This window comes from Psittacula echo (assembly GCF_963264785.1).
Source record: "Psittacula echo genome assembly, chromosome: 6".
NCBI lineage: Eukaryota > Metazoa > Chordata > Aves > Psittaciformes > Psittacidae > Psittacula > Psittacula echo.
The window spans coordinates 46,526,546-46,551,717 of NC_137743.1; the positions used below are offsets into that span (position 1 = coordinate 46,526,546).

The 25,172-nt window shown below is 43.9% G+C and overlaps 1 protein-coding gene across 2 annotated transcripts in view; it reads right to left on the bottom strand.

Moving 5' to 3' along the window:
- LOC308222422 (prosaposin) overlaps nt 1-15,480 on the bottom strand; it is a 30,632-nt gene extending 15,152 nt beyond the window's left edge. For both annotated transcript variants that reach the window (XR_013957121.1, XM_080620396.1), the window contains exons 1-5: nt 15,382-15,480; nt 3,079-3,212; nt 1,982-2,056; nt 1,117-1,242; nt 676-870 (exon numbers count right to left, since the gene is read on the bottom strand). Coding sequence is in view for 1 of the 2 variants with exons in the window: in XM_080620396.1 (XP_080476522.1) it covers nt 676-870; nt 1,117-1,242; nt 1,982-2,056; nt 3,079-3,212; nt 15,382-15,424 (573 nt within the window). In the remaining variant the exon portion in view is untranslated. The remainder of the gene's footprint in view (nt 1-675; nt 871-1,116; nt 1,243-1,981; nt 2,057-3,078; nt 3,213-15,381) is intronic.
- Between the last annotated feature and the right edge of the window lie 9,692 nt (nt 15,481-25,172).

Here is a 25,172-nt window from a genome sequence, read left to right on the forward strand (position 1 = left end):
TCTCTTTGTTTTGCTACAGACCACAGTGGGAAGGTTTCCAAGTCTGGCATTTGTCTTAGTGCTCCACCCACTGCAGCTTGTTTTCCACCCACTTGACTGTTTAACTCCTGTATCTAGACTTGCTATCAAGATGCAGCCTCTACTCACAAGTTCGTCTCATCCCCTTTGCCAACTATTTGCTCTTTCTGATTCAGTCTGTCACCTCTGGATTCAGAAACCATGCTTCCCCCAAAGGGCACATCTAGGAGATTACTCAGAATGCCAGAGAATTTTTCCTCCTTTGAACACTGGTGTCAGACTTGCTCACAGAAGAAATTTTTCCAGTAAGGCCTGCTTGACTTATACAGTCCTGGATGGAAACAGCCTAGCACAAGACTTGTCTTTATAAACTGTGGTTGTTAATTCAAGATTATACTCATGGTCCACAGGGGCTACAGCTATCATCTTACTTAGCTTTAAACCCACAGGTCAAGGAAAAAGGTAGCTGCCTTTACACAGCAGCACAAAATTCAATAGAAGACAGTCACCCAGGTGAAGAATATCAGCTTAGTAAGTACCCAGTACAGCAATACCTTACTGAGAATCATCAACAAGTTGGTATGCAAAGGAGCACAAATGTGCAAGGTTTTTGCTTCAGAGCTTCAATTGCACACTGGAATAGCACTGCACCCTTACCTTTGACTTCTGCTTGGGTTTGTCCTGAGGGTAAAGGAGAAGAGGCACATTAGCCATGAATGGGGATGCCAGTTCAGAGAAATCCAGCTCTGGTATCTTATTTGACTGGAGTTGTTTCTGAAGTTTCACTGCTGCAAGGTGTTTCTGAAGGGACTGACACAGTGCAAGGGCACTACATACAACTTCAGGTTTATCCTAGGGGAGATACAATACATACATAAAGCCCTAGACTGATGGCACTTTCACATGAAGTTCAGAGTATAAAGTCATTCAGCTGAAACATGGAAGTGTTTCACAGCAAGGAAGCAGTTTTCAAACTTACACCACTAATTGCAACACCATACAAGACTGAAAAGTCATATGCACAATCTTGAAAGAGAAATTCAGGCATTGACAGGAACAAAACTTTCAATTCCAACAGTTGCAAACTTATCTACTTACTAGCTCTTCTTTGATCATATCCATGATAACGGGTAGGTACGAATCCACAATTTCTTTGCACTCAGAGACCAGGCCTTGGTCAGGAAGAAACTCACATGTCTTTTCCAAGTAAGAGCGGATCTCATCCTATAAAAGATGAGGTGGGCTATAGACTATCAAAATATATATGTATGTCTGTCTCAAATGCTCTTTCATTCCCAAAGGATGTAACACACACACCCCCCACCCCGAAAAAGGCCCCTTGGACTCCCACAAGGTCCAAGCAGCTGGGAAGCAAAACTAAAATGAAGTTTTACACTGTAGCTCTATTTTCCCTAGACTTGGAGTCTAGGTTGATGAGACCCTGACAAAGTGCAAACAAAATACTGCTAGCACGGCCTGCACAACAGTCTTGCCAGCACAGAGCACTTACATTTAAGAAGAGGAAGTGAAATTATGGACCAATGGGACAGTGAGTTGTTTATATAAAGTACTCCCAGGTTCACAAGAGAAAAAGGGAAGAAGCACCCACGACCAGAATAAAGTCTACTTAGTGTAGTCTAGGGACAGCTGTATCCCACCTTTGAAGACTGATGGCCCACTGGCACAACAAACAATTTTATTAAGCTTCTATAGTCAGTTAAGGATGTTAGAGCATGAGAGGATTTGCTAAGTTCTAAACCAGAAAAGGCTGTTTAAAAGCCTTTTCCCCTGGGTACTCTGGCCACTTTCAACATCTGCTGCCCGAGGGGGGGGGGGGGGGGGAGTTAAAAAAAAAAATAAAAAAAATCACACAGACTACCCCCTTCCACCACTCCACCTTGTGATCTTAAGACAATGAAATTAAATAATGCCTTGAGGCAAGGAGAAGGGGAGCTGTACTTACCTCAGTGCCATTATCCTTCAAAACCTTGCCAGCTACTGTCACAAGTTCCTTACATAAGTCACAGGGGATACTGTTCTGGAGAAGGAAGTAGAGTTAGTTTAAGACAGACTTAAGTACCTGTAAATGCAGTGTGCAAACAATGTAAAGAACGAGTATCACATTTGGAATTAAAGTTAAGGAAGAAACATAGGCTGCAGCTGGGGTGGAAAGAGATGTTTTTAAATAGTGAGGCTATTCCAAGCATGTTCAGCTCCAGTTTCTTCAGTACATAAACGTGGTACGAAGAATCAGGCATGCTACCACTTGCTCATTTCACCTAGTCCCACCTCCCTTGAAGTATAAAGTATATTGCCTTGAGAATCATTCTCCTGAACCTCTTTTACCTTGCTCTTCAGAGTTCACTCTTACCAGAAATCTAAGAACTTTTCAGGACGCTTCACACATTTTAGTTGTGCTCTGCCATTGACATTCCTCCCTTTCCCTACTTTTCCACAAACTGAAACGTATCTTGACACAGATATAGCCAAGGTAGACTGAACGCATCTTTAAGTACAATGCCTTTTCCTCCTAGAAAATTGTGAACCAATACCACAAACTACAGCTACATCTAGTAAAGCAGCACTCATATTTAATACAAATGCAACTTGAAAAGCCACACTAAATGTACTATTTACTGTTATTACTTTCATAACTTAGTATATGCTGCATCTTTTGTGGAACATTAACTTATAAGACCTAAAGAAGCATATATTTTTTTGTAATAAGCCTATCGGTTTGGCATTGCTCAAATGAAGGATAAGAAAAGGCTCTATGAATTAGGAGTAAGTTTATTAGAGGAACAAGTCTCAATTACACTAGCTCCTTTCCACACGTTACTTGGTGATTGTGCAACAGGTCACAAGAAAAGTCAGACGACAAGTTGTGCAAGTCAGAGAAGTGGAAAGTAACCTTTATCTAGGACCCAAATTAAGGCATAGTATCCAAGGCATAGACAGATGTAGCACTTAACTCTGATCAGAGACTTAAAAAAAAAAATCTTCATCAGCATATGGAAACTTAACTACAGGTGAGAAGAAGTCTCAGTAGTCAACACTTACTACGGTAGGCTTGTTCCAGACATTCTGCTGGCAGTGTTTCACCGCTCCACACTGCGATGCTGTCCGAACACTCTGACACCATACCTCTGGACCCTTCACACAGTCCTTCTGCCACAAAACAGGGCTTGCCACAGCTGCCAAAAAAAGAATTGTTCTTCCACAGTTGCACATTTGATTTCCACACAAAGCAAGCAGGTTAACGCTGTATCGCACAACCACCACCTCTCCAGTACACCACTTAGCTTTACTAACATTTTTAAGCAGAATTCAACCCAGTAGTTTGTGTCCTGAAATGTAAGAATGAGTCCAAAATAAAGACTAAGTAGCCAAAGAACTCAGAAAAACCTTAACAGTTGAACTTCTCTACTGAAGTGCTTGAGTCTCTGCATCTCAGCAGTCCATTTCCCCATTATTCACCTTTTGAAAAAGCCACACATAAAAAAAAAAAAAAAAAAAAAAAAAAAGAAGAACCAGAAGAAAACCCAAAGAATTTTGCTTAGCACACAACTGCCACATGAAACAGAGAAAATGCTCACTGCAAAGACCGACACTTCAGACAGCTGGCTTCCAAAGCTACAACTTCTCTGCTCTCCTGTCTTACTGCCCTTGCATCACTTCCACTCTGAAACAGCAGTCCAGCTGTAATTGTTGCCTGCATTCCTTTTCCCAGGTGAACCACCATTTTCTCATACAAGTGAGCTCAAGGAAACTAACTGGATCAGAAGCCACAACAACACACATTACACGGAGGACTTAAGAGCCAGGTGCAGACCAAAACAGTTACCATAAAGTTTCAAGATAGGAAAAGAAACAAAAGAGGGACAGAAAACAATGTGAGACATGCTCTATGATACAGTTTTGAAACCCATTAAACCTATTAGGACTTTGTTTCCTTTTGGTCAGTTCCAAAACTATGTTCAGAAAAATCTGTGGGGTGAGAAAGGAAGAGGAAAATAAAAAAAACAAAGCGCATTAGGTCCTTGTCTGGATATAACCTCCCAGTGCAAATGTGAAATTGGCTTGCAAACTACAAAGCCTTGAAGTAAAACACAAAATACCATTTCTGGACAGTCTTCCTAAAGACATGTAAAGATATGGACTATCAGTAAGTCATAGGGCAAGTTAACCAACTTGTCCTGGGTTAAGCTGTAGCAATTTTTGTAAAAAGCAATTTGTAAAATGTAGCAATACTACTTCTCAGTAGCTGATGCAGTGCTGTTTTCGACTTTAGTCTGAGAAGAACGCTGACAACACCCATGTTTTTAAGTTGTTGCTACGTAATGTTTACTCCAATTAAGGACTTTTCAGTCTCATGCTCTGACAGTGAGGAGGGGCACAAGAAGTCAGGAGGAAGCAGAGACAGGACATCTGACCCAAACTAGCCAAAGGGGTATTCCATACCACAGCACATCATGCCCAGTATAGAAACTGGAGGGAGTTACCCAGAAGGCCCAGATTGCTGCTCAGGTTGGGCTGGGTATTGGTTAGCGGGTGGTGAGTGGCTGTATTGTGCATCATTTGTGTTTATTGTTTTTTTGCCTTTCCACTTCTAGTTTTATATTCTCTCCCCTTGTTATTTCCCTTATCATTAGTATTATTGGTGGCAGCAGTAGTAGGTTTGTATTATACCTTAGTTACTGGACTGTTCTTATCTCAGCCTGTGGGAGTTACATTCTTTTGATTCTCCTCCCCATCCCTCAGTGAGTGGAGGGGGGAAAAGAAAAGGAGAGTGAGCAAGCAGCTGCATGGTTCTGAGTTATGAGCTGGGCTTAAAATACGACACAACTTCACATTTTAACTGGCTTTTCAAGCTTTAATTATTGTGCTGCCTGGACAGCAAGATACTGAACTTCCCCTAGGTTTATAAACCATCCCATCTGTCAGTAGGCTCAAATTCTTCAGCAGCCAGTCTCCTATGTTGCACTAACCTATGAATAAAGGTATGACTCCTAAAAATCTTACAGCAGACAGGCTCCAAGGAAATCTGTCATAGTCTAAGCCTACAAGGCACTGCTGTCAAAGTTTATAAAAACACCCCAAACAATACAGCCACAACATTCAAACCTATTAGCTGTACAGGTGTTGTTCAGGAGCCATTATCCTCACATCAGTGCTGTTCACACATCACAAAATGCTGTAAAATTACATTGTCAAACAAGTAGCAGGAATTAGGCCGTTTCATTCCTATAAAGCTTCTAGGAAAGTTACGACAGAAGAACAATCCCCTTCTTATTTCCTTTTAGTGTGCACTTGCAGCCCGGAAAGCCAACCATATCCTGGGCTGCATCAAAAGGAGTGTGACCAGCAGGTCGAAGGAGGTGATCCTGACCCTCTAGTCTGCTCTCGTGAGACCTCACTTGGAGTATTGTGTGCAGTTGTGGTGTTCTCAACATAAAAAGGACATGGAACTGTTGGAACAAGTCCAGAGGAGGGCCACGAGGATGATCAGGGGGCTGGAGCACCTCCCGTATGAAGATAGGCTGAGAAAGTTGGGGCTGTTCAGCCTGGAGAAGAGAAGGCTGCGTGGAGACCTCATAGCAGCCTTCCAGTATCTGAAGGGGGCCTATAGGAATGCTGGGGAGGGACTATTCATTAGGGACTGTAGCAATAGGACAAGGGGTAACGAGTTAAAACTTAAGCAGGGGAAGTTTAAATTGGATATAAGGAAGAAGTTCTTTACTGTAAGGGTGGTGAGGCACTGGAATGGGTTGCCCAGGGAGGTTGTGAATGCTCCATCCCTGGTGGTGTTCAAGGCCAGATTGGACAGAGCCTTGGGTGACATGGTTTAGTGGGAGGTGTCCCTTCCCATAGCAAGGGGGTTGGAACTAGATGATCTTAAGATCCTTTCCAACCCTAACTATTCTATGATTCTATTTCTTGGTTTGTAGTTATTAGAGGATCAACTTAATGGCTGAATTACCAGCGCATCTACTAGATACACAGCCATTGCACATCAAACAGAGAAGATAAACACTGCCTTACAGGTGGCATTCTGCAGCTCTCTCAGCTGCCAATTTATAAAGCCAGTTTACATTGGATTTCAGAGGAATGACCCATTTAAGAAAAATGTGCTTTGCATGTTAAATTTCCTACATAAGAAATTTGCCACTCTCCCAGCAAAAAGCCTAGACTATTATTCTTCAGCAAGACAGCACACTAGGGCTGCTTATAAGACTAGGAATAAGACTTCAAAACTCCTAATAATGTAGGTTAGCAAAATATTTACAGACAGCCTATTCTAAACTACAGCATTATTGATCTGGAAGCACTAAGAGTAACTCAGTTTCAAGTCAGACTGGTCAGCCAAATAGCTGTCAGCTCTGGCAGGATGACAATAACCAAATATACACTTAGTCGAGGGAAAGTTATTCTTCCCTTTCAGATACTGGTGTTGAACTGTGGTAGAAAGGCTCTTCAAGCAGAGTCAAGCTCTGGCTACAGTCAAGCAAGACCTTGACTTTAAACAGTGGAATTAAGGGCTTTCAAGTATTTACAAGTCTAGCTTTCAACCTATGGCTTTAGTTCTGTAAATCAGAGCAAAAATTACTGCCCCTCCCCTATTTGAACCACACCATAAAACTAAACTATAAAACTATAATAGTTACTCTAAGCAGTTTCTCAAACTCTCAATCTAGCAGGCCATTTAAAAAACAAACTGAGGAATTCATGCCATAACTTGTACTGGTTTGACCTAGCTCTTAATAAGCTTTCAGGTTTTGTTCAGCTTTTTACTTTTAAGATCCTGTCACTGTATGACTTTTCAGATCCATACCAGCTTCAGCAGAACATCTAACAGTTCTTTTTTTTTTTTTCTTGTAGCATCTGACCTGGTCATTTTAAGTGCAGGACGAAAGAAATACTATGCTTCTGAACTATGCTTACTTATCAGCTTTTCTGGCTTTGTGCCTTTAACAAATTCCGTGCTGCATGGCTTCTGTATCAAATGGATGCTTACAGAGAGTCAGTCACTTAGGCTGACTTGCCAGGACACAGCAAGCGATATCAGTAGAGCAGCAGGGTTTTGTCAGGTTACAAGACTGAGGCAAAAGAAAACCAAAGAGCAAGGCAGTACTCTTGAAATCTTTGAGGTGAGCGAAGTGCAGGTTGCAGATTTCTGTCTGGGGGAGAGGGGGGAAGGGTTAAAATTAACTGATTTTTTACAGTATGTTGATTACTTGACACATGTGATTGCACTGCTTTGCTGCATCATGTCATGCCAGTCTGGAAGGAGTAGCTTCTGAGAAGCAGCATACATGGACATATTTCATTCAGATTCTGCTCAAAGCACTACTATTGAGCACACAGTCACTTCTATTTGAGAATAAGGACACTGATGTTACCTGCAAACCTCTACAGGGGGACCAAAGACAAAAATCTCAGAAGAGCTTGAGACCAGCAGGGACAGCAAAGAATGAGAAGCATTAAACTTAAGTCAGTGAACACAGAAAACTAGTTTTAGGATGCAGGTAAGCACCTGAAACACCTTCCTGCTGGTATTACTTGAATTCTCATTCCTGCACAACATCAGAGCAAGACAAAATGCCAATATGCCTACATAACTTTTCCATTAAAAAAGCCAACAAATTTAGGAAACCTGCATTACCTATGCCATGAGGATGAACACTCATCTACAGAAAATGGAGGCACAGCAGTGTCCTTTCAGTTACAAACAACTCTGGGGAAGTTTTTCCCTTCTGAAAGGCAACTCTACATTAGATGTCTTCCATACAGATCTTGCTGGTCAAACGGTGACTAGGCAAATTTATTAGGGTCACATGTTTTAGAGAACAGCTACTGAATAAAGACAATACACACTAAGCATGGCTTCTTTCTTTTTATCTTCTACTGTGACCTTAAATATAGTTGAGCTTTTATTAGCTTATTCTATATTATGTTGAAATATTTGTATTACATAACCCAGTGTCTAACATGAAAGGATGCACCTTCATTGAACAGTATCCGCCCTCCCTTTCTGAATGTCCTAGGAAAGAAAAACTAAAAAACTCTGCATTAATTCAGATCTTTCAGATTCAGTAAAGAATAACCTGAAATCCTTAACTGTTCCCAAAATTTTTTGTCTTCAGCTTATTTTCCTATTTAATTATGAAACAGCATTTTTCCTCATATATTAACTTCTGTTACAACAAAAGCAGATACGCCAGTGAACTGCATTAAGACCATGTGCTCTTTCATAACAGAATGAAGTTCTGAGTCTTTACAATTATCCTGCCTGTTCCCTCAAAATAGCCTCTGCTGCAAGAAGAGTGACACCTTAATGTGATATATTTCACATCCCCCGCACAGCAGCAACCCAAGAGAAAACAAAGCACTGTCAGTTAACCTCACACAACTCTTAATGCTTACTGGATAAACCAAATGGGATTACCTTCTTAGTTATCTCTGGCATCCCTTTGTTTTACATATTGTTCGTTATTTTAAGGTCATCCATTTTTAAATAGATTTCTCCTTTCTCTGTAGATTAGCTCTCAACAGTCACATGTCATGCTCACCCAAACTTGCCCCCCTTCCCTGATGTTCTTGCAAGCCACTATTTTTGGAGCACCAAATAAGTTTATCTGTAAAGACCAGGGTGTTTCTTTACTTGTCCTCTTCACTGGTTGTCCCTTTTTGAACCACTTCAGAGATGTGGTTTCTTCAGTTTCAGAAGAAAAGGTCTTTGCTCCATCAAGTTTTTCCTAAATTAAGCAGTGAAAGAAAATGGAGGAGGAAGGAGAAGGGGGCGTAGAAACACAATCCATGTATAAAGGGTACATCTTTCAGATGCGTAAGATTTCAGCTTTTGGGCTTCTAACCAAGCTGACAGCTCACAGGCACCCCAGAGTCCTTGTGCATATTTGCACCTTGTCAAAACAAAACAAAAATAAGAGCAATTCACCCCCGCCCTGACACTCCAGTCTGACAAAAGAAGTGATCTCCCAGAACAAGTGTTGCCACAGAAACACAGCCTGAAGCCCAGCAACATAATCAAAATACTCCAAAAGCTGAAGGGTAACAGCAGAACCTCTTCTTTGAGGCCCAGGCCAGCAACCTAACACTGCCAGAACATCAGTAACACAGTCCTGACAAGTGACAGCTACTGAACATCACATGGGGCTCTGCCAGGAATTCACACAGAATACAGTTTAAAGGCTGTGAAGATAAAGAGAAGCCTGCAACCCACTTCCACAGTGGTATTATCCTATATACTTCAGGAACTGTCTACGTATCCCAGAAACTTCTTCAAATGCTAACTACCACCTCCTTCCTCGACACTAGGCATCTGGAATGGAAATGCTAACATATTGTCAGAAGTTAGGGAAGTAGAGGCGATAGCCCCCTCAGACAATACCACCTTTTCTATGTGGAAAGCTTAGAGCCTTGCATATGAAAGCACAGTTCAGCTCTCCACTCCTCTTCAGGAAACAGGAACCTAAAAGAAAGCTTATAATGGCTGGATTACCATTCTTCAATGACAGCTACTGGAAAATTGTTAGGTAATTACCTTTCATGAAAATAGCCTTCCCTTCTCTGAAGCATTTGTGTTACTCTTCTTCCAGGGGCAGCCAGACTGAATTTCTTCCTGAGATTCTCAGAAAAAGCATCCTAAGCAATCCCCTCCAAAGCTTTGCTATATCTACCAATGAGACTATTTGTGATCACACTAAAATTTAACACCTTATATAAGCAGTTATATCCCTACAAACAGGGATTCTATATGCACCAGATCATAATCTCTGAAGAGTCAGAGGATAAACCAGAAAATCACTGTCCCGAACAAATGCAGACTGAAGACACAAGCATCCTGCAAACCAAACTGCTAGGAAAAGTTCGCTGTAAACAGCATTTTTTACACACAAAATCTGCAGTTGGCAAGAAAAGGAAAGCAATGACCTGCTCTTAACTTTAACAGGTTGAACTCAAATGTGGAAGATAACTTGGGCAGCTGTCAGCCCTTATGCCTTTATGTCAGTCTAATTAGTTGCAAGTATATTTGTTGCAAGTATATTTGATGCACTTTCCTAGGCTCTCCCGCTTGCCAATGTTAGGAAAAAGAAATAAAAAATGACCCTTCATTATCTCCCAGAAATACTCACAGACCAAATGAATGCATCAATCTCTGCCATTCCATGCCAAGTTACTGACTTTTCCCCATTTATTTTGAGAACTGCAAAAGCAAAGTGTGTTTAACTTAAAAGAAGTCAAGAGAGAACAACTTCTCTTCATCAAATGTTACAAAGTGTCAACAAGTCAAGGACTGACCTCAACCTAAAGTTATCTGAAGGGCTAAATACTCACAGCTTCTCTGGTCAGTTCACGTATTTCAGTAGAATTTCAAAAGTTGTAACCACATCACACACTAGTAATTCATGCCAAAGGTCTACTATGCCTCTTAGCATAGTAAATTAATGAGGTAGTAAAATGATCAAGGTATTTGAGAGATTATAGGCAATTTGCAGAAGAAATGGATGAAATCTGGCTAGCTGTCATCATAATTCCAGATGCTAGTTAAAAATCAGTCTTCCTATCCAGTATCTACTGACGAAATATCAAGCTTTAAACATCCGTAACTAGCACAATTCACACGTTTTGAGTTAACACCATGATTGGGGTCTTCCTCAAAGTGGAAAACACATTCTCATTTTGGTATGCTACTTTTGCTATAAAACATTGCTCTTCCCTCAGATGCTCCTTTGCTTCCCCTCATGGTAAAAGCAGCAGTTCGCGTATGTACAAATAATCACAAAGTTAAAGACAGCAGAGAACAGGATGAGCAGAGATAGTAAGAACAGCTCTACTGTCCCAGTAAATTGTCCTAGTTACTATAAAGGCTGCAAAAGAGTAATTTCCACATTGACTAGAGGCTGCTACCAGGGTGACAAGCAAGCCCTAACTTCTGCCTGAGATTTTTCTAGAACGGAATCTAGGAGAGATATTTGGATGCTCAAGGGCATCTGGCAGCCATCAGCAGTAGCAGTCCCGCAGAGTATGTTAAGGTATTTGCCAAGAAGTTATGAGACACATTTCTCCCTGCAGCAGAACCCTGCAGAAATACACACAAATGTTTTGAACACACTTGGCCATATCCATGCCTTCTGGGTTTTGCTTGATCAGTTGGTTGGTCAGATAAGGGGGGCAGATTTCATGCGAGTCTCTGGAAATTCTGTATTAACATCCCCCTTTCTCCAGACAAATATATTCACACCACAAAGAATGGCAAAGTTTGCTAGTTATGCACAGAGCCACTTCTGTAAGAGAAAACAAAGTTCCTGGCCACAGGTTACAATGCAGTCCCAGCAAAGCACAGGTGAAGTCTAGAAGCATCTAGAAACTTCAGAAAACAGAAAGGCAGTTCAGGACACTGCCAGTAAGAAACAGAATAGTCATCTTGGGAGTAATATTTCTTTTTCACACTGCTGCCAGAGAACTGCTTTACTGCAGAATGAATACCAGACATGGAAGACAACCCAACAGGAAGCTGCCTTAGGGAAAGGGAAGACATCAGACCCCCACAGCTGAACAGATAAAGTATGCCAGAGGGATGAAAAGAGACATGTTAAACAGCAGCTTCAGGGATGACAGCAGTTAGAGATGGGAAAGCCTGGAAAAGGCAAAATGAACTGCACAAGGTGAAAGAATAATGTTCCCAGGAGTACAGTGATGGAAGGAGCTGACAGCAGGAAAGAAGGGTTATGGCCTCATCTCTTCATACTAATGGATTTTCATCCCAATGTGAACAGCCAAAGGATTTTAAACTGTTACATTTGGAAAAAAAAAAACCAACAAGCTTTAAAATCTCATTGCAAGATTTATTTACTCTGCATCTTCAAGAAAATCCCTCTATATGCAGTCTTTCACAGAAGTAGAGAACAGAGTTTAAAACTAGTCTGGGTAAACAGTGTAAACATGAGCCTCCTCACTCCAAGAAGAAGAAAAATACTGGTATCTGAAATTAAACATTGCTCCGTGACCAAGCACAAAGACAAGCATTGCCTCAAAATAAATGTACACACTTCAAAGTCCACAGAAGTACACCTTTTAACTTGTAATAGAAACTCTGAGATCTTAATAGCAGGAAATTGTATACAAAAGCTGCCGCATGAAGGGAATGAGAAAAAAAAAAACACCTTAAAAAAGTGAAAGAACACAGAAAATAAACTACAAGTAAATCTGAAAAGCAAAAACAAACCCTCTTTTGTCAGCAGGTCTAAGGCATTGCCCCAAACCTGCTTTAAAGGATCAGTTCCACATGGGACATTGAAACAAAAACCCACTGGCAGCCAGCAGTTAACTGGTCCTGCTTCTCCAGAAAAGTAAAAAGCTTCCTGCATGTTATTACATCCTCCCTGAAACAGCACAGTCCAACCTCTCAGAGAATCACAACTGACGTTGCCATCACCTGATGGAGACACCTTCAGTTCTGCTGACAAGCTCCTGCTCTCTTGTCTCACTCTCTACATCATCTCAGTTTTCAGATTGCCAGAACTGCTTCTTTGTGGTATGCTGAATAACACAACTGAGATTGTAAAAAGACCACATCAGACTTTGGAATCTCTGCAGATGCAATCTCCTGTTTTGCTGGGCGTGACCATGAGCAGGCAGAACAGCTTGCACAGCTCCTCCAGACACAACCAAGAACAACTCTTTCTATTTATACTTCTGCAAACGAGGAGATTGTGCAAGGGCAGGTTTACACAAGCCACGTGACTGGTCCACTATCGAAGCACCACTTTGTTATGCTACAGTTGTAAGGTGACACACACCCACAGTATTCCCTGTTATTCCCCTCAGAAAGCAGGGACATAATTTTGAGATACAGATATCTTCCACCGTTTGCTGAATTTAAACTACAGTAGTGGGCTGCATCAGCCTAACATTTTTGCTAGAAACCACATTCTCAACCAGAACAAGCCTGCAAACTACAGAACATACTCCAACTATCTGCCTTCTCCACATCCTTCTGAAAATTCAAGTCAGACTAACTCAGCCTCCAGTTTTCCTACCCTCGTATGTTCTGATGGGTGTTTGCTTGAGGAATTATAAATTAGCTTGAAATCTTGTAAGGAGGGAAGATTAAGTCTACTATTTTAGCAGTGGGAGGGTGTGAAATAATCACAAACTTTTTACTTTCTACTCTCAGCTTAACTTTTATTTTATCAGGAGGAAAAAAATAAAAAACAACAAACCACCAGAAACAAAAACACTCACAAAAAAAGCCCGCTCTACTTCAACTGTGCACCCAGCCTTCCTTCTTTCCTGGTCTCAAAGACAAGCAACCATCAAAGAGCGCATCAGTAGTCTGGAGAGATCCTGAGACCTGTATACCCTGCTTTAATTCCTTTGTGTCTCCCTTAAAGGACAGATGCAGAGAAGCACTGTTAAGTAGGTCAACCAAAAACCCTTGTGGCCTACCAGCCATGCTGTAAGCCAGCCAAGTAACTCTATTAGAATACACCAAGGGTGGCTGGAGTTTGATACAGCTAATGAGTTAGCTTAGTAGACAAAGACATTGTTTCAGCTTGTTACAGCAAAATCTTCAGAAAAATCTGCACAATACCATCATAGGCAAGTCAACTTGCAATCATAACTGAACCTTGGTGAAAAACACAGGTGTTTGTGTTAAAACAGTGACTTCCTAAAGAAAAACAGGCCTAACAAGTCTTCTGCTATGCTCAGTTGCATACACATGCCTTTAACAGGCAGACCAAGCTAACTCTCATTGCTGAACTGGTTTTTCTGTCTCCTTAAATATACTAATAGGAAACCTGGCAAATACTTCAAGGCAAATCCTTTTCACTTTCAAAGCACAAGAAATGACAATGATTTTAGTGATTTGGAAACAATCCCAGTAGAAATTATAAATAATGGCAGTCAATTCAGTGCAGTGCAGACAAAAAGCACACAAAAAGCAGTGCAGAGTGAAAGCTCACATTTGCTTTCCTGTTTCCAGTCCCAAAAATCTGAGATTCTCCATCAAACCATGTACTTATCAGTATGCTAAAACTCACTTAAGTACATGACTAGTGAACAGTCATGCAAGATCGCAATGACATAATTTACTGTAGTCTGCCAACTGATTATTCCTATGGCTTTAAAAAAGGCTAGTCAGGTTTTAGTTTGGTGCTTGGGTTTTTTGGTTTGGTTTTTTTTTTTTTTTTTTTCAAATTGACTTGTGAAATGCTGCAGGTTAAACTCATAAGCAAATAAGCTCTAGGGTTAAAAATCTTATTTAAAGAAAAATTCTCCAAAAAATAATGTGTATCACTGTATTAGACCTTCCAATCTGGGGGGTTGCTAGCCATTCCATGCCATAACTTGAAAGTGTATTACCCTCCCTAGTCAGTCTATGAATCATTTCTGCAGCTCTGTCTAGCTTCTGCAAAGTACAAAACATAAGCATTGCTTTTTTTAATCTCCAGCCCTAACGTTCAAGACGAATATCAGTTACTCTTCCCACCACCATTTTCACCTCAGCAACAATATGTAAAAAGGCAGCAAGCAGCAAAATTAGTGGAATTTTCCACGTGGAGCAGGAGACCTTAATGAAATGAGGCTGCTAAAAGCACGCAACAGAAAAAGCTACCTCCTGCCATTTGAAAGAGGATTAACACCCATCTATGCCTGAAGTGCCAAAGATAAACAGAGCTGTCGACAGAAAAACAACTTCTACCAATTGCTCTTACTTGGCTTTATGTGGTTATATGGTTGCACGATAGTATCAGACACGGATACAAACTGATCATGGCTACCACAGTTCCATGAGAAAGTCATTTTCCTACCAGCAGTGGGAAAGGCTGGTTTGTCACAGGGACCTCCCTCTTCTCCCTTCGTTTACCTGATAGCTATTTCTGGGCGACTCCCTCCACCCCTGTACAGCTTGTCCATCACAACAGGCACCCTGAAGGTGCCCTTAAAACCCTCGCTCCCCCCCACCGCCGCCGGTTCTGCTCCCCCGGCCCTACGGACAGTACCGTTAGGCCCCACACCGGGCTGCGCCACCGCGCCCGGCAGAAGGCTCCCTTTGACCCTAACCCTCCCTTACTGCTGCCTCCTCTCCCTTCCTACGCCTTCCTCGCCTTCCTGCCCGCCTATGGACAGCCAATCCCGGCAGGTCCTGCTGAGAGAAGATAAACAGCTTTAAGGACAGGCCACCCCAGCCCCACGTCCTCACAGCGCCGACCATCCTCAGCCCGCTCCTTCCCGCGCAAGCTCTGCTGGCTAGGCAACACAGCCCCGAATCGCGGGGCTAAGCGTGAGGGGAAACACGAGTAGGAGGCGTGAGGCCGGGCTGGCGGCACCGCTTACCGGCCGCCAGGAGCCCAAGGAGGCAGAAGAGACGCCGCGCCATCACGTCCGCGCCCGACTGCAATGCAGAACCTATGCCGCTACCTCCGCCCCTAGATAAAGGCTGCGCCGGGCGCCACGGCGCATGCTCTCCCACCGCACCGCCCCCCGCCCGGCTCTTGCACATGCGCAGGGAAGGAGGATGGGCGCCTCACGCCTTACCCATGGGGTTCGGCGCGGATGTTGTTCGTCGTCTCGCCTCAGGGGGGTGGAAATGGCGGTGATGTCTGTGGTGGGCTCCCTGGTTAGGGGGAGGGAGTGCCCGCTCGGTGAGACAGCCCTGCCAGGTATCTGCGTGATCTAAGGGAACAGGAATTCCATGTAAAAATAAGAAACAGCCCGAATTGACGTACCTCCCAGCCTCTTACTGCTGCCATATCCTTTGCACTGCTTTAGCCAACTAGAGCAACAAACTAACACAGAAAACAACATGCGGTGTTTCCTTACAGGATCAGCAAACCCAACCAGGTCAGCCGAGGGCCAAAGCTGGTCCCTCACAGACAGAAGCCAGGCTCAGCAGGACTGCTAGACAGCTCCTCTCTTAAACCTGTGCTTAGGGCATTGTTGCTGGGGAAAGAGTCCTTATAAGCTAGGTACTTCTCACACCCTGGAGATCTTGGCTTGGGTATCTTCTGCAGCATTAGTGTAACTCACAGACTCATCACGTCTGAAGTGCTCACATCTGTGAGGCTCATTCTCCTTGGTTCATGAGGATCTGCATGGTACTGCCCTTCACCTAAGGGTGTATGTAGTATTACCATGTTAGGTCTTTAGCTACGCGTTCATTTGTCAAGGACCAGATTTGATAACATTTAAGGCTTACTTGCAGTTTAAAGGTTAGGAGGAAGTGGATCTGTTCTGATTTACTTTGCCAGTCTGTACCAGACAGGGTAATGCACATTTCTTCTTACTATCCTCTTAAAATGAAAAGTCACTGTGGGAGGCTTGTTACCTCCCTCTGCAAGACACATCAGAAAAGCTTGATGCTTACACAGGGCCTTTGCTCCCTGGTGGTCAGCACAGCTTCATTCCAAGCGTCCGCTATCCCCCCACCCCATGAGGAGCCAGGGCTCTTAGGTAATTCCCAAACTGGAGCCGGATGCACCCAGACCAAATCAACGAGGCAGAAAGCCACCCTCAAGAGCAATTTTAGCCAGACTAAACAAGCAACCTTTACTCTGGTGCTAAAGCCACCTTGCCTAGGCAGGGCTGAGCATACTTCTCTTATCTTCAGGGTGCACATAAATTGTTGACAAGACACCTTGACTTTAAGGAGCAGTCAGCTACTAGCTTAGGAGTACGCAGAAAAAAACCCAACTTCATGAAGAATATTTAAAAGAGGGGGATTAAATAAGACTGTCTGGGACAGGAGAGCCATTTCAGCAGGGAGGGTGTTTTTCTTCTGTGAAGGGAAGGACAGGGGTAAGGAAGGACTAGCATCTAGCCAGTGGGTGCTACCCTGAATCTGTTCTCGTTCTGGCCAACAAGACTGCCTGTGTTAGCCCAGATTTCCCCAGAGCTCTGCTAAGTCTAGCAGATCTGGGGAATTTATTCTCCCCCCCCCACCCCCCCGCCCCAATACAAAGCATATAATACCTGGCCAGCAGCTTATTGAAAAATTGGCACCATGACATGGCGTTCCTGGTTTAGCCATACCGCCTGCTAGTTTTCTCACTTAAAAATGGGATTAAAAAAAACCCTAAAATGGCATCAAGAGTTCAGACCCTGGCTGCCTGACATTGGCAATGGAACTGTTTGCAAGAGTGGGAAACCCCAAAGGGCAGCTCACCCTATTGAGACCAGGTCCAGCTCACAGATGTGAGGACCAACTGCAAGAGAGACCTTGCACCGAGGGTGTGAACTGCAACAGTCTTGACATCAGCCTACCACCTCCTGCTTTTGCTGAACTTCTGCTCGAATTTGGGGGTCCTCCTGAAGATTAACCTCTCAGATAAGGTGTCAGATGAGGCTTCTCAGGAAAGGACCATGGCCTGTCAGTAATCATATACAGTTGAGTCACTTTACAGTGGTTAGAAGGGGGCCTTCCCAGCCCAAACTTGATTTTTGGCCCCATTTTCAGAGAGGTGCATAGAGAAAGGGAGTAGGAAGAGCCCATCGTTCCTCAGGCTGAAAAGCTGTGGCTCAGTGAGGGACCCTCCTGCAGCAAAACACATGACTTACTTGCCATGAGCTGGCATCTAGGAGCTCTGCCCCTACCAACCAGTTGGACCGGGCTGGCGCCAGAGCTGGGCTGGCTACAGAAAGCTTGATGCTCAGTTTTGTCATGCCTATGGCACACGAATTCCTTCAACCGTGGCCTCACCCTCTCGGTGCCAAATTCTCCCGTTTGCATAAGTGGTGCACATGAGACATTTCTGTTTGGCAATCTTGGGAAGCCATCCAGAGGCCCCTGCAGGCTCTGGTTTTGCAGCCTGCCCCAGCCAGCCAGATAGATAGATTGACAGATGAACGCATTTTCTGCATCAGCCTAGCTTTTGGACTATTCGCATTTCCACTCAGACTGCAGCAAGCCATCAGAGAGGAGGCAAAGTCAACTACAGATTACAGCCTGGCAGCCTCAAGAAGAGCCTTGGACATGTTTGAAGTTTGTTCCAGTTCAAGCAAGAGCAGCCTCCCCATGACTCATCAAATGGCTTGGCTTGTGGGTCCCAGCTGGACTAGAGACAGACTCTCACCACACACCCCCTTCGTCATCACTATCAGGCTGCAGAGAAGTAGCTCCCTCCCTGACATACTTCTCAGAGCAGAAAGCATCAGAGCATTTTCCAAATGGGAAGGCAATGCTGCAGCTCAACACCACCAGGAGTGGACAAGTGGGACAGCAGCATGTTGTTCTCCTCCTGGCACTGTTGCTCATCAGCCCCTGTGCCAGGCTTGTTCAGCTCCCAAATGCAGCAAAAAAAGCAGATGGTTCTTTACGGGATTAGTGGCCTGAGTCAGCCCAGGGTGCAGAGCCAGTGATCAGTGGTGACTCAGCAAGGCTGAAGGAGTTAGACAAAAGCAACCCTATGCTTCTCCAGCCTCTCAGCCCCCCACATCAGCACAGCCATGCACTCTGCCCACCCAACCACCAATCCAGCTTTAGGAGTGATCCATTTCTCTCCCTGGGCAGTTTTCCACCTGGATCCAGTTTGCTGCCTGAATGCTTGTGGCAGTATGGGGGAAAGCAGTTGATGACCATCCATTTTTGGGAGCTGTGCTGCAGCAGAGCTCAGTTTACACTGGCACAGTCACAGGCCAAGCTCCTTTCCATGTTCAGCGCAGCCACAATTATCAAAAGGGGTCACATCAAGTGCACCGGATTTTTTGAGCAAAGCATAACATAAAGCCTTCAATCACTGCAGCTAATTCTCATTTCAGTATTTCCTTTGTCAGCTGTCACAAGTTTTACATTTTAGTTACAATCTGCATTCTGTTTTAATGTTTCCTCAGCATTTAGGTACTACTTAATGGGATTAGACCCCTATTCCAAGGCAGACCATATCCCAGGGCAACTGTTACTTCATATCAAGTAGATCAACACAAAGAGGGTCAGCAGCCATAAATGCTTAGCCTTCATGAACTGGGATTTCTGATCAGTGCTAGCAAGACCTAGAACAACAGCAGTCACCAGAAAACCAGATGATTCTTCCTAAATACAGGGGAATCATTGCTTCTTTTAACCATGGGCTTTACGAATATGCACAGAGATGTAGAATCCTGTTCCTGCTCTCATTGTGTCATCTTTTTCAGGGTGGTAAGCAACAAGGAAGCAGCCAGACAAACCTCTACAACAATCTTTGAAGGAGAAACAGCTTTCTTCTTATAAATGGAAAGAAGAATTAAGTCATATGTTTTTCTGTAAATCCTACCCCTCAAAAAAAGAGAGAAATATGCATCTAGGTTACCTATGAAGAAAATAAATAATGGATTTAAAAATATATATCGGAAATCACAACAAAATAAACTCTGACCAAGCAAAAAGAGGAGGAGGATTTTAGGACACCTTTGCTACAGCAAAGAAGCTCCCCAGCAGCCCCCAGGGAAGCATTATCCGTTTTCTTTCCTAGCTTGTCTATAAAGATTCAAAGCAGATGACTTGGGCTGCTTACTGGGAACTAAGATCCTCTCCAGTAAGAGGAGCAGGCTTGATGTTTTCTAGGGTTTCTGCAGTAAAAGATATGATTGAACAGAAAAGTGCCTTTACCTATTCCTGCCAGTCACTGCTCTACCTTCCTCAGTCACCATTTCCTAGAGCAGCCAGGCCTTTGCAGGCTCATTTATCCCACAGAAGAGCCCCTTTCCAGAAGGTGCTTTTAGTGTATCCCCTCTATCAAAGAAAAAAAAAAAAAAAAAAGGGAAAGTCCCAACCTTTTAAAAATCGCCCCAGCCCACATCTATGAGCTGGCCTCTCTCAAAGGACAACATTGTGAAAGTAAGCAAGTTTTTAGTTTGGGTCTTCAGAGCCTAAGGGTAAAAAAAATCACCACACCCAACTCTTGACTGACAGTCCCTTGCACACACCCTGGTAGACTGCTGAATGCTGATGGCATCAGCAAGGTGGTGTGGAAGCATGGCACCAAAGACCACTGCTCTGTCAGCTTCCCAGGGGAGGCACTTGCAAGAAGCTTTACATGCACCGCAGAGAGTACACTGTCAAGCAGGGTGTGCATTTTCCAAAGCAAATACCAAATGGCACAGCCAGGCCTTGGCATTAACTCTGATGGGAACAGCAAGTACATGGGAGTAGAGTCTGTCTTTCACTGTAGTGTTTGGTGTAGAGTGGAGAGTATCTTCCTTTCAAAGAGCAAGTGTTAGCACCACATGGCTCTCTCCTCTGGGAACTAAGCTGAGCATCGCCCAGGTGTCACAGAGCAAAGTCAGATATCCCTGTTTTCCATGTGTTCACTCCAAGGTAAAAGGCAACATATTCCCCATCCTCATCTTTCAACACCTCCTTCTTTACCTGTCCATTGATTTGGGCTTACCTCAGCTCTGAACACAGGACCAGCAGCTCCAAATGCCACCACCAGTTTTGCCACTGCCAGACAGAAATGGGCAAAATTTACCTGCCAAAACCAAAAAGCTTTTACAAAACATGGGGCCGAGTTGCTTTTATTTGCTTTCTGCTTTGCAGGTTTTCAGGGATTACGCTTAGAAGCTCTAAGGGCTTTTTCAGCAGTGCAGACTATTTCAATCCAGCCCTTTCACAACAGATGGAAAATCTGCTTTGATTCAGTTCAGCTCAGACGGAAGTGATTAGATAATCATGGGGCTCCGAGAGCCACAGCTTTAAGAAAAAGCACAAAGTATTACAGGCTTTGCAAAAAAAGTAAGAGTTGGCAGGGGACAAAAAGCTACAAGGGCTTCTGTAGGGAACCAGACTGAGAAAACACCCATCCCCTGGACTTTCTTCATATAATTTCCTTTGCTGTTGAAGTACTTGCTTTCTCTTCTCTCATTATCCACAGTATAAGGAAAGGCTCTGAACTGAATATACTGTTCGGGGAAGAAGGTACAAAGCAAGAGTGTGGACAGGAAGTAAAAGCCCAAGCAAGCTGTCCTCAGAAATGATGAAGAACAAATAGGGTGTTAGCTGCAGTGTAGGGAACGGAGTAGGAATAGATCAGAGAGGCTGTATAGTCTGAGGTCTTAATAAGCAGCCCCAGAAGTCAAACAGGATCACACAGGAGCTGCCGCTTGCCTGCTCACTGTTTGCTATGCTGTTGCAAAGTCTGCAATCCCTTTTCTTGATCACAAACTCAGGAGGCATCAGGCAGCATCTCCTCACATGTGATCTCGCCTCAGCTGCACACTCACAGTTGAGGACATCTAAGCCAGAGAGTGGATTTCATTGAAGATTGCAACAGCAGCTAACCACTGGCCCAAACTGGCATGAGTTTCTATTAATCAAAGTCACAAGGACATGGGGAAGTGGCAAGTCCAGCTACTTGTAGCTTCCACCACAAGGTCTTTCATCACCTGGCCTCCACCAGTGGCACACAACCCACATCCAGAGTCATGGGCATCTGAATAGCTGCTCTCTGCCCTCTTGTACAAAAGACTAAAAATATAGTCAGAGACTCAGTCTCCTGTTCCATTGTCCCAGCTAAGCCCTGGATTTGAATAGCTGGGAGCAAGTTGCACCCTGCAGTGTTCATCCCTCATTGCTCCAAGTCTGACAGTGAGATCCCATGTCACAGTTCCTGAGCCTCTTTTACTGTTTCCTCACCTTCAGTTTCATAGAGCAAAAGCATATTTCACACCAGGACAAAAAAGCCATCTGAATTGCAGCACAAATAGGCCAGACAGCTACAATTCAGCACCTTTGAATTTCACAGGAGAATTCAGCAGCACCTTTCCCTGCTAGCAACCTCCCCACCTGTGTCCTTCACACCATTTACCCAACAGCAGCTGAGGAAATGTTTGAGCATCTCTTCAAAACAGCAAACAGGGCAATAGAGGTGTTTTATGGATTCCATGGATAGTGCTGTGACTAATGGAATATTGCCAGCCTGCAGCCTGTTTTTCCATGGTGATCACAATTTCCATGGTTATTATCTAATGTGTGTCTTTGAGACTTGCTCTTCACCTCTTCCCGGAGATGAACTGGTTCAATGAAGACTTATTTTAACCATCAACTTGTAAATCACAGGCCTGAGAAAGTCAGCACCACATACCCCCACAAGCTCAGCTACAGCCAGGAAATAGCTAGATCAAACCTTACCATTCTGCTGAGCTTTGTTTGCCATGGTGAATGTAAGAGAAGAAACAAAACCCCTCTTGTCTTTCCCCCGGGAAGGGCAGAGAGGCGTAGGAGCTAGCTCTCAACCCCGGGCACTGTGATCCAGCCAGCTACAGAACAAAAGCATGGCTGAGCCCATAGAAAAGAGAAAAATGTAAGAAACCACTCTGTAAAGAACAGCAAATGTCAGTTCCTGGCTTAACACACTGGGTCAAATCCACCACTTCTGGAAGAACAGACACACTAACCATACACCCCTCAAAAGTCTACCATCAGCCCAATCTTCCTACTTCCCATTCCCTCCATTAAGCCATGCTGCAGATGCCCTTTACAACTTATCCAACAGCTGCTTCCCCTCAGGTTGTAATTTTTTTATTCAGCTACAGCTGACCTCTCTCTGTGCTCCTTTAGTTGAACAAGGTTCAGAGCCATGTTCTGCAAATTAGAGTTAATTAACCCTGAGAGATTTGGAAACTGTTTTTCCCTAAAAATGAGGATTATCAGGTTTGAGCTGCTCCTATTTCACCATAAAGCTTAGAAAGCAAACAGGTTTGCTCTTACTTGGTTTTTCTGATGCTGCCTGAGGCAATCAAAAGATCTATGGAATTCGTAGTGATTTCTAGTAAAAGGGTCTGGTTTTCCCCATATTCTTTTCCTAGCTTGCTTTGAACAGCTGGTCTAATGACAGCCTCCCAACCAGCAGGTCGAATTGTTCTCTTGCTGCACTCAAGGACCATCGTGTAGTGATGGTGTTTCCTCCTACAGGTGTCCACACAAAGCAGTCCAAGGTGGATCCGGTCTTTCTCTCTCTCGAGGTTTTACACTAGGAGGGTCTTGCCCTGTGTCACGTACCATCTCTCATTCCACAATACGCCCTTCAAATGAGACCCACCATGTCTAGAGCTGCCAAGATACAGAAGCATGTCTCATCTTTGCAGGCTGCCAGGATGCATCAGTGCTATTTCCTAGAGGTGGATCTTCCAGAGGTCCAGCTAAAGGGCTTGGCTGACCCTAGTGACACTGACATCCCAATGAAGTCCTCTGACTTCTGAGGAGATACTGGTTCTCTGTTCTTTATCTGCTCTGGGGCTTTTGTTTCAGCTTCTTCTTTGGGAAGGCCCTTTCCTGTTGTGAGCAAGGCTTCAAAGGTCACAGTACCCTTATTTTGTGTTAAGTAGCAAGGATTTGGTTATCACCAGGCCAGATAAGGTTTCCAGGCAGAGGTGTTTTCTTCCTTTTGTAAGCAGACTGACAAGGCAACAGCATGACTACTAGGGGATTGTCAGAAGACACCCTCTGACCTTCTGCAAACAGTGGCTGAGCTCCAGGAAAAATTAATACCACCACCACCACCACCCCCCCCCAAAAAAAAAATGGCAGTCAAGCAAACTAGTAGAAGTCACATGCAAGAGCAAGCTCTGGTCCTTCAGCCAGTGGCTGTGGAAACTCAAACCTGAAAGCTCTTTCAGAATAAGATGAACGTACGCTTGCCCAAACTGAGATAAATAAGGTGTCTATGGGTCCATAGTGATGTTCAGAGTGAAAGCGTATGCCTGAACTGCTGGAAGAGGCTGCCCTACTCTCTCTTGCACCTTGGCCACGCGCTCTTGCCAGCTCCTGATCCAACTAGAAATTCACCCTGCAAAGAAAAAGCAATTACAGATAGGTCTTCAGGTTCATGTTGCTGCAAGTGACACAAAGGACAGGAGACAGAACATGTGCCAGGGACAGAAAGAAAGCACAGGACGACCTCTTCTCTGACTTTGGGCAGATTTAAGCACATCATGAAATTGCAGGGCATTAGAATAGATGAGATACAAATAACACATTAAGGTAAGGAAATAAGCTGCATTGATAAACCTCACTGATGACAGCACTCAGCTTAAGGACCCTCTTCCAGCCTAAGGTTTCTTTCCCATCAACATTTGGGAACATTTTGATAAAACTACACCGTTTCACAAACATCTTGACACCAAGGGTTTGGCTGGGATATTAATAAGTCAGTGGAGCCAGAATTTATTTTCATACTCTCAAGACCGTGTCATCATGATGTTCTCAGTAAGGAGCAGAAGAGGACACCCTGCAGCAGAGAGCATCCTTGGCACACACTTTGGTGTGTTCTTGTGCCCATATATTACACCCTCAATGGGAGTTTTAAGAGGGGTTAGCAGTTAACCCACCACATAGCAAAGCTAAATCTAGTTTTATAGCACAGGCTTCAGAGAAGCATGGAGAGAGCTTGGTGCAACCTTGCAAATCCCGTTGCAAAACACCTGATCTGCTGTGGAAACTTCCAGAACAAAACCCAGCCAGCAACATGGCTGAACAGCTCAACAAACACTGGGTGCTGAGCACACAAAAACCTGAGTCTCCCCTGGGGTTTTATTGGTGCTGAGCACTTCTCAATAAAAGGTGGTTCTCACTTCCTTCTTTTGGAGGAGAGAAAATGGGACAAGTCATAGTTTTGCAGGCATTTCCTCTCCTGCTGAGGCTCAGAGTGAGTAACTGGTGCCATTTAGCAGAGTCAGTTCCTTTTTGCAGGGGGTTGCTCTTCACATGCGACCTGGTTAGAAAGAAAATCCCACTATCAGACAGGATCAGTCTCCCAGCTATGAACATCGGGCAAAAGGAGCTTTGTTTAGTGGATTCTAAATAGAGTTCCCTGCCTTGAATGGTGGGTTGGGAGAGTGGGGTGCTCAGATGGGGAGTTTTCTACATTTGTAGAAAGCAGGGAGACGCAGATTTTACCCAGCTGAGGGTCCTGCTGACTTTACTAAGATGCTAACAGGACCCAATGGCCTTTTTTTTCAGTGCACTGCAGCTCCAAAGCCAATAGCAGTGGTACAAACATGCTTGCAGTCTGCATGTGATCTTGTCTCACTCACCTTTTTACTCTGTGCCAGACACTTAAAAAGCCAAATGAGAAAGTGCAAGGCTTCCTGCTCATCTGGGAGAGCAGCAGACTGGCCTTGCTGGCCATCTCCTTGGATGGGGGTATGAGAGGCAT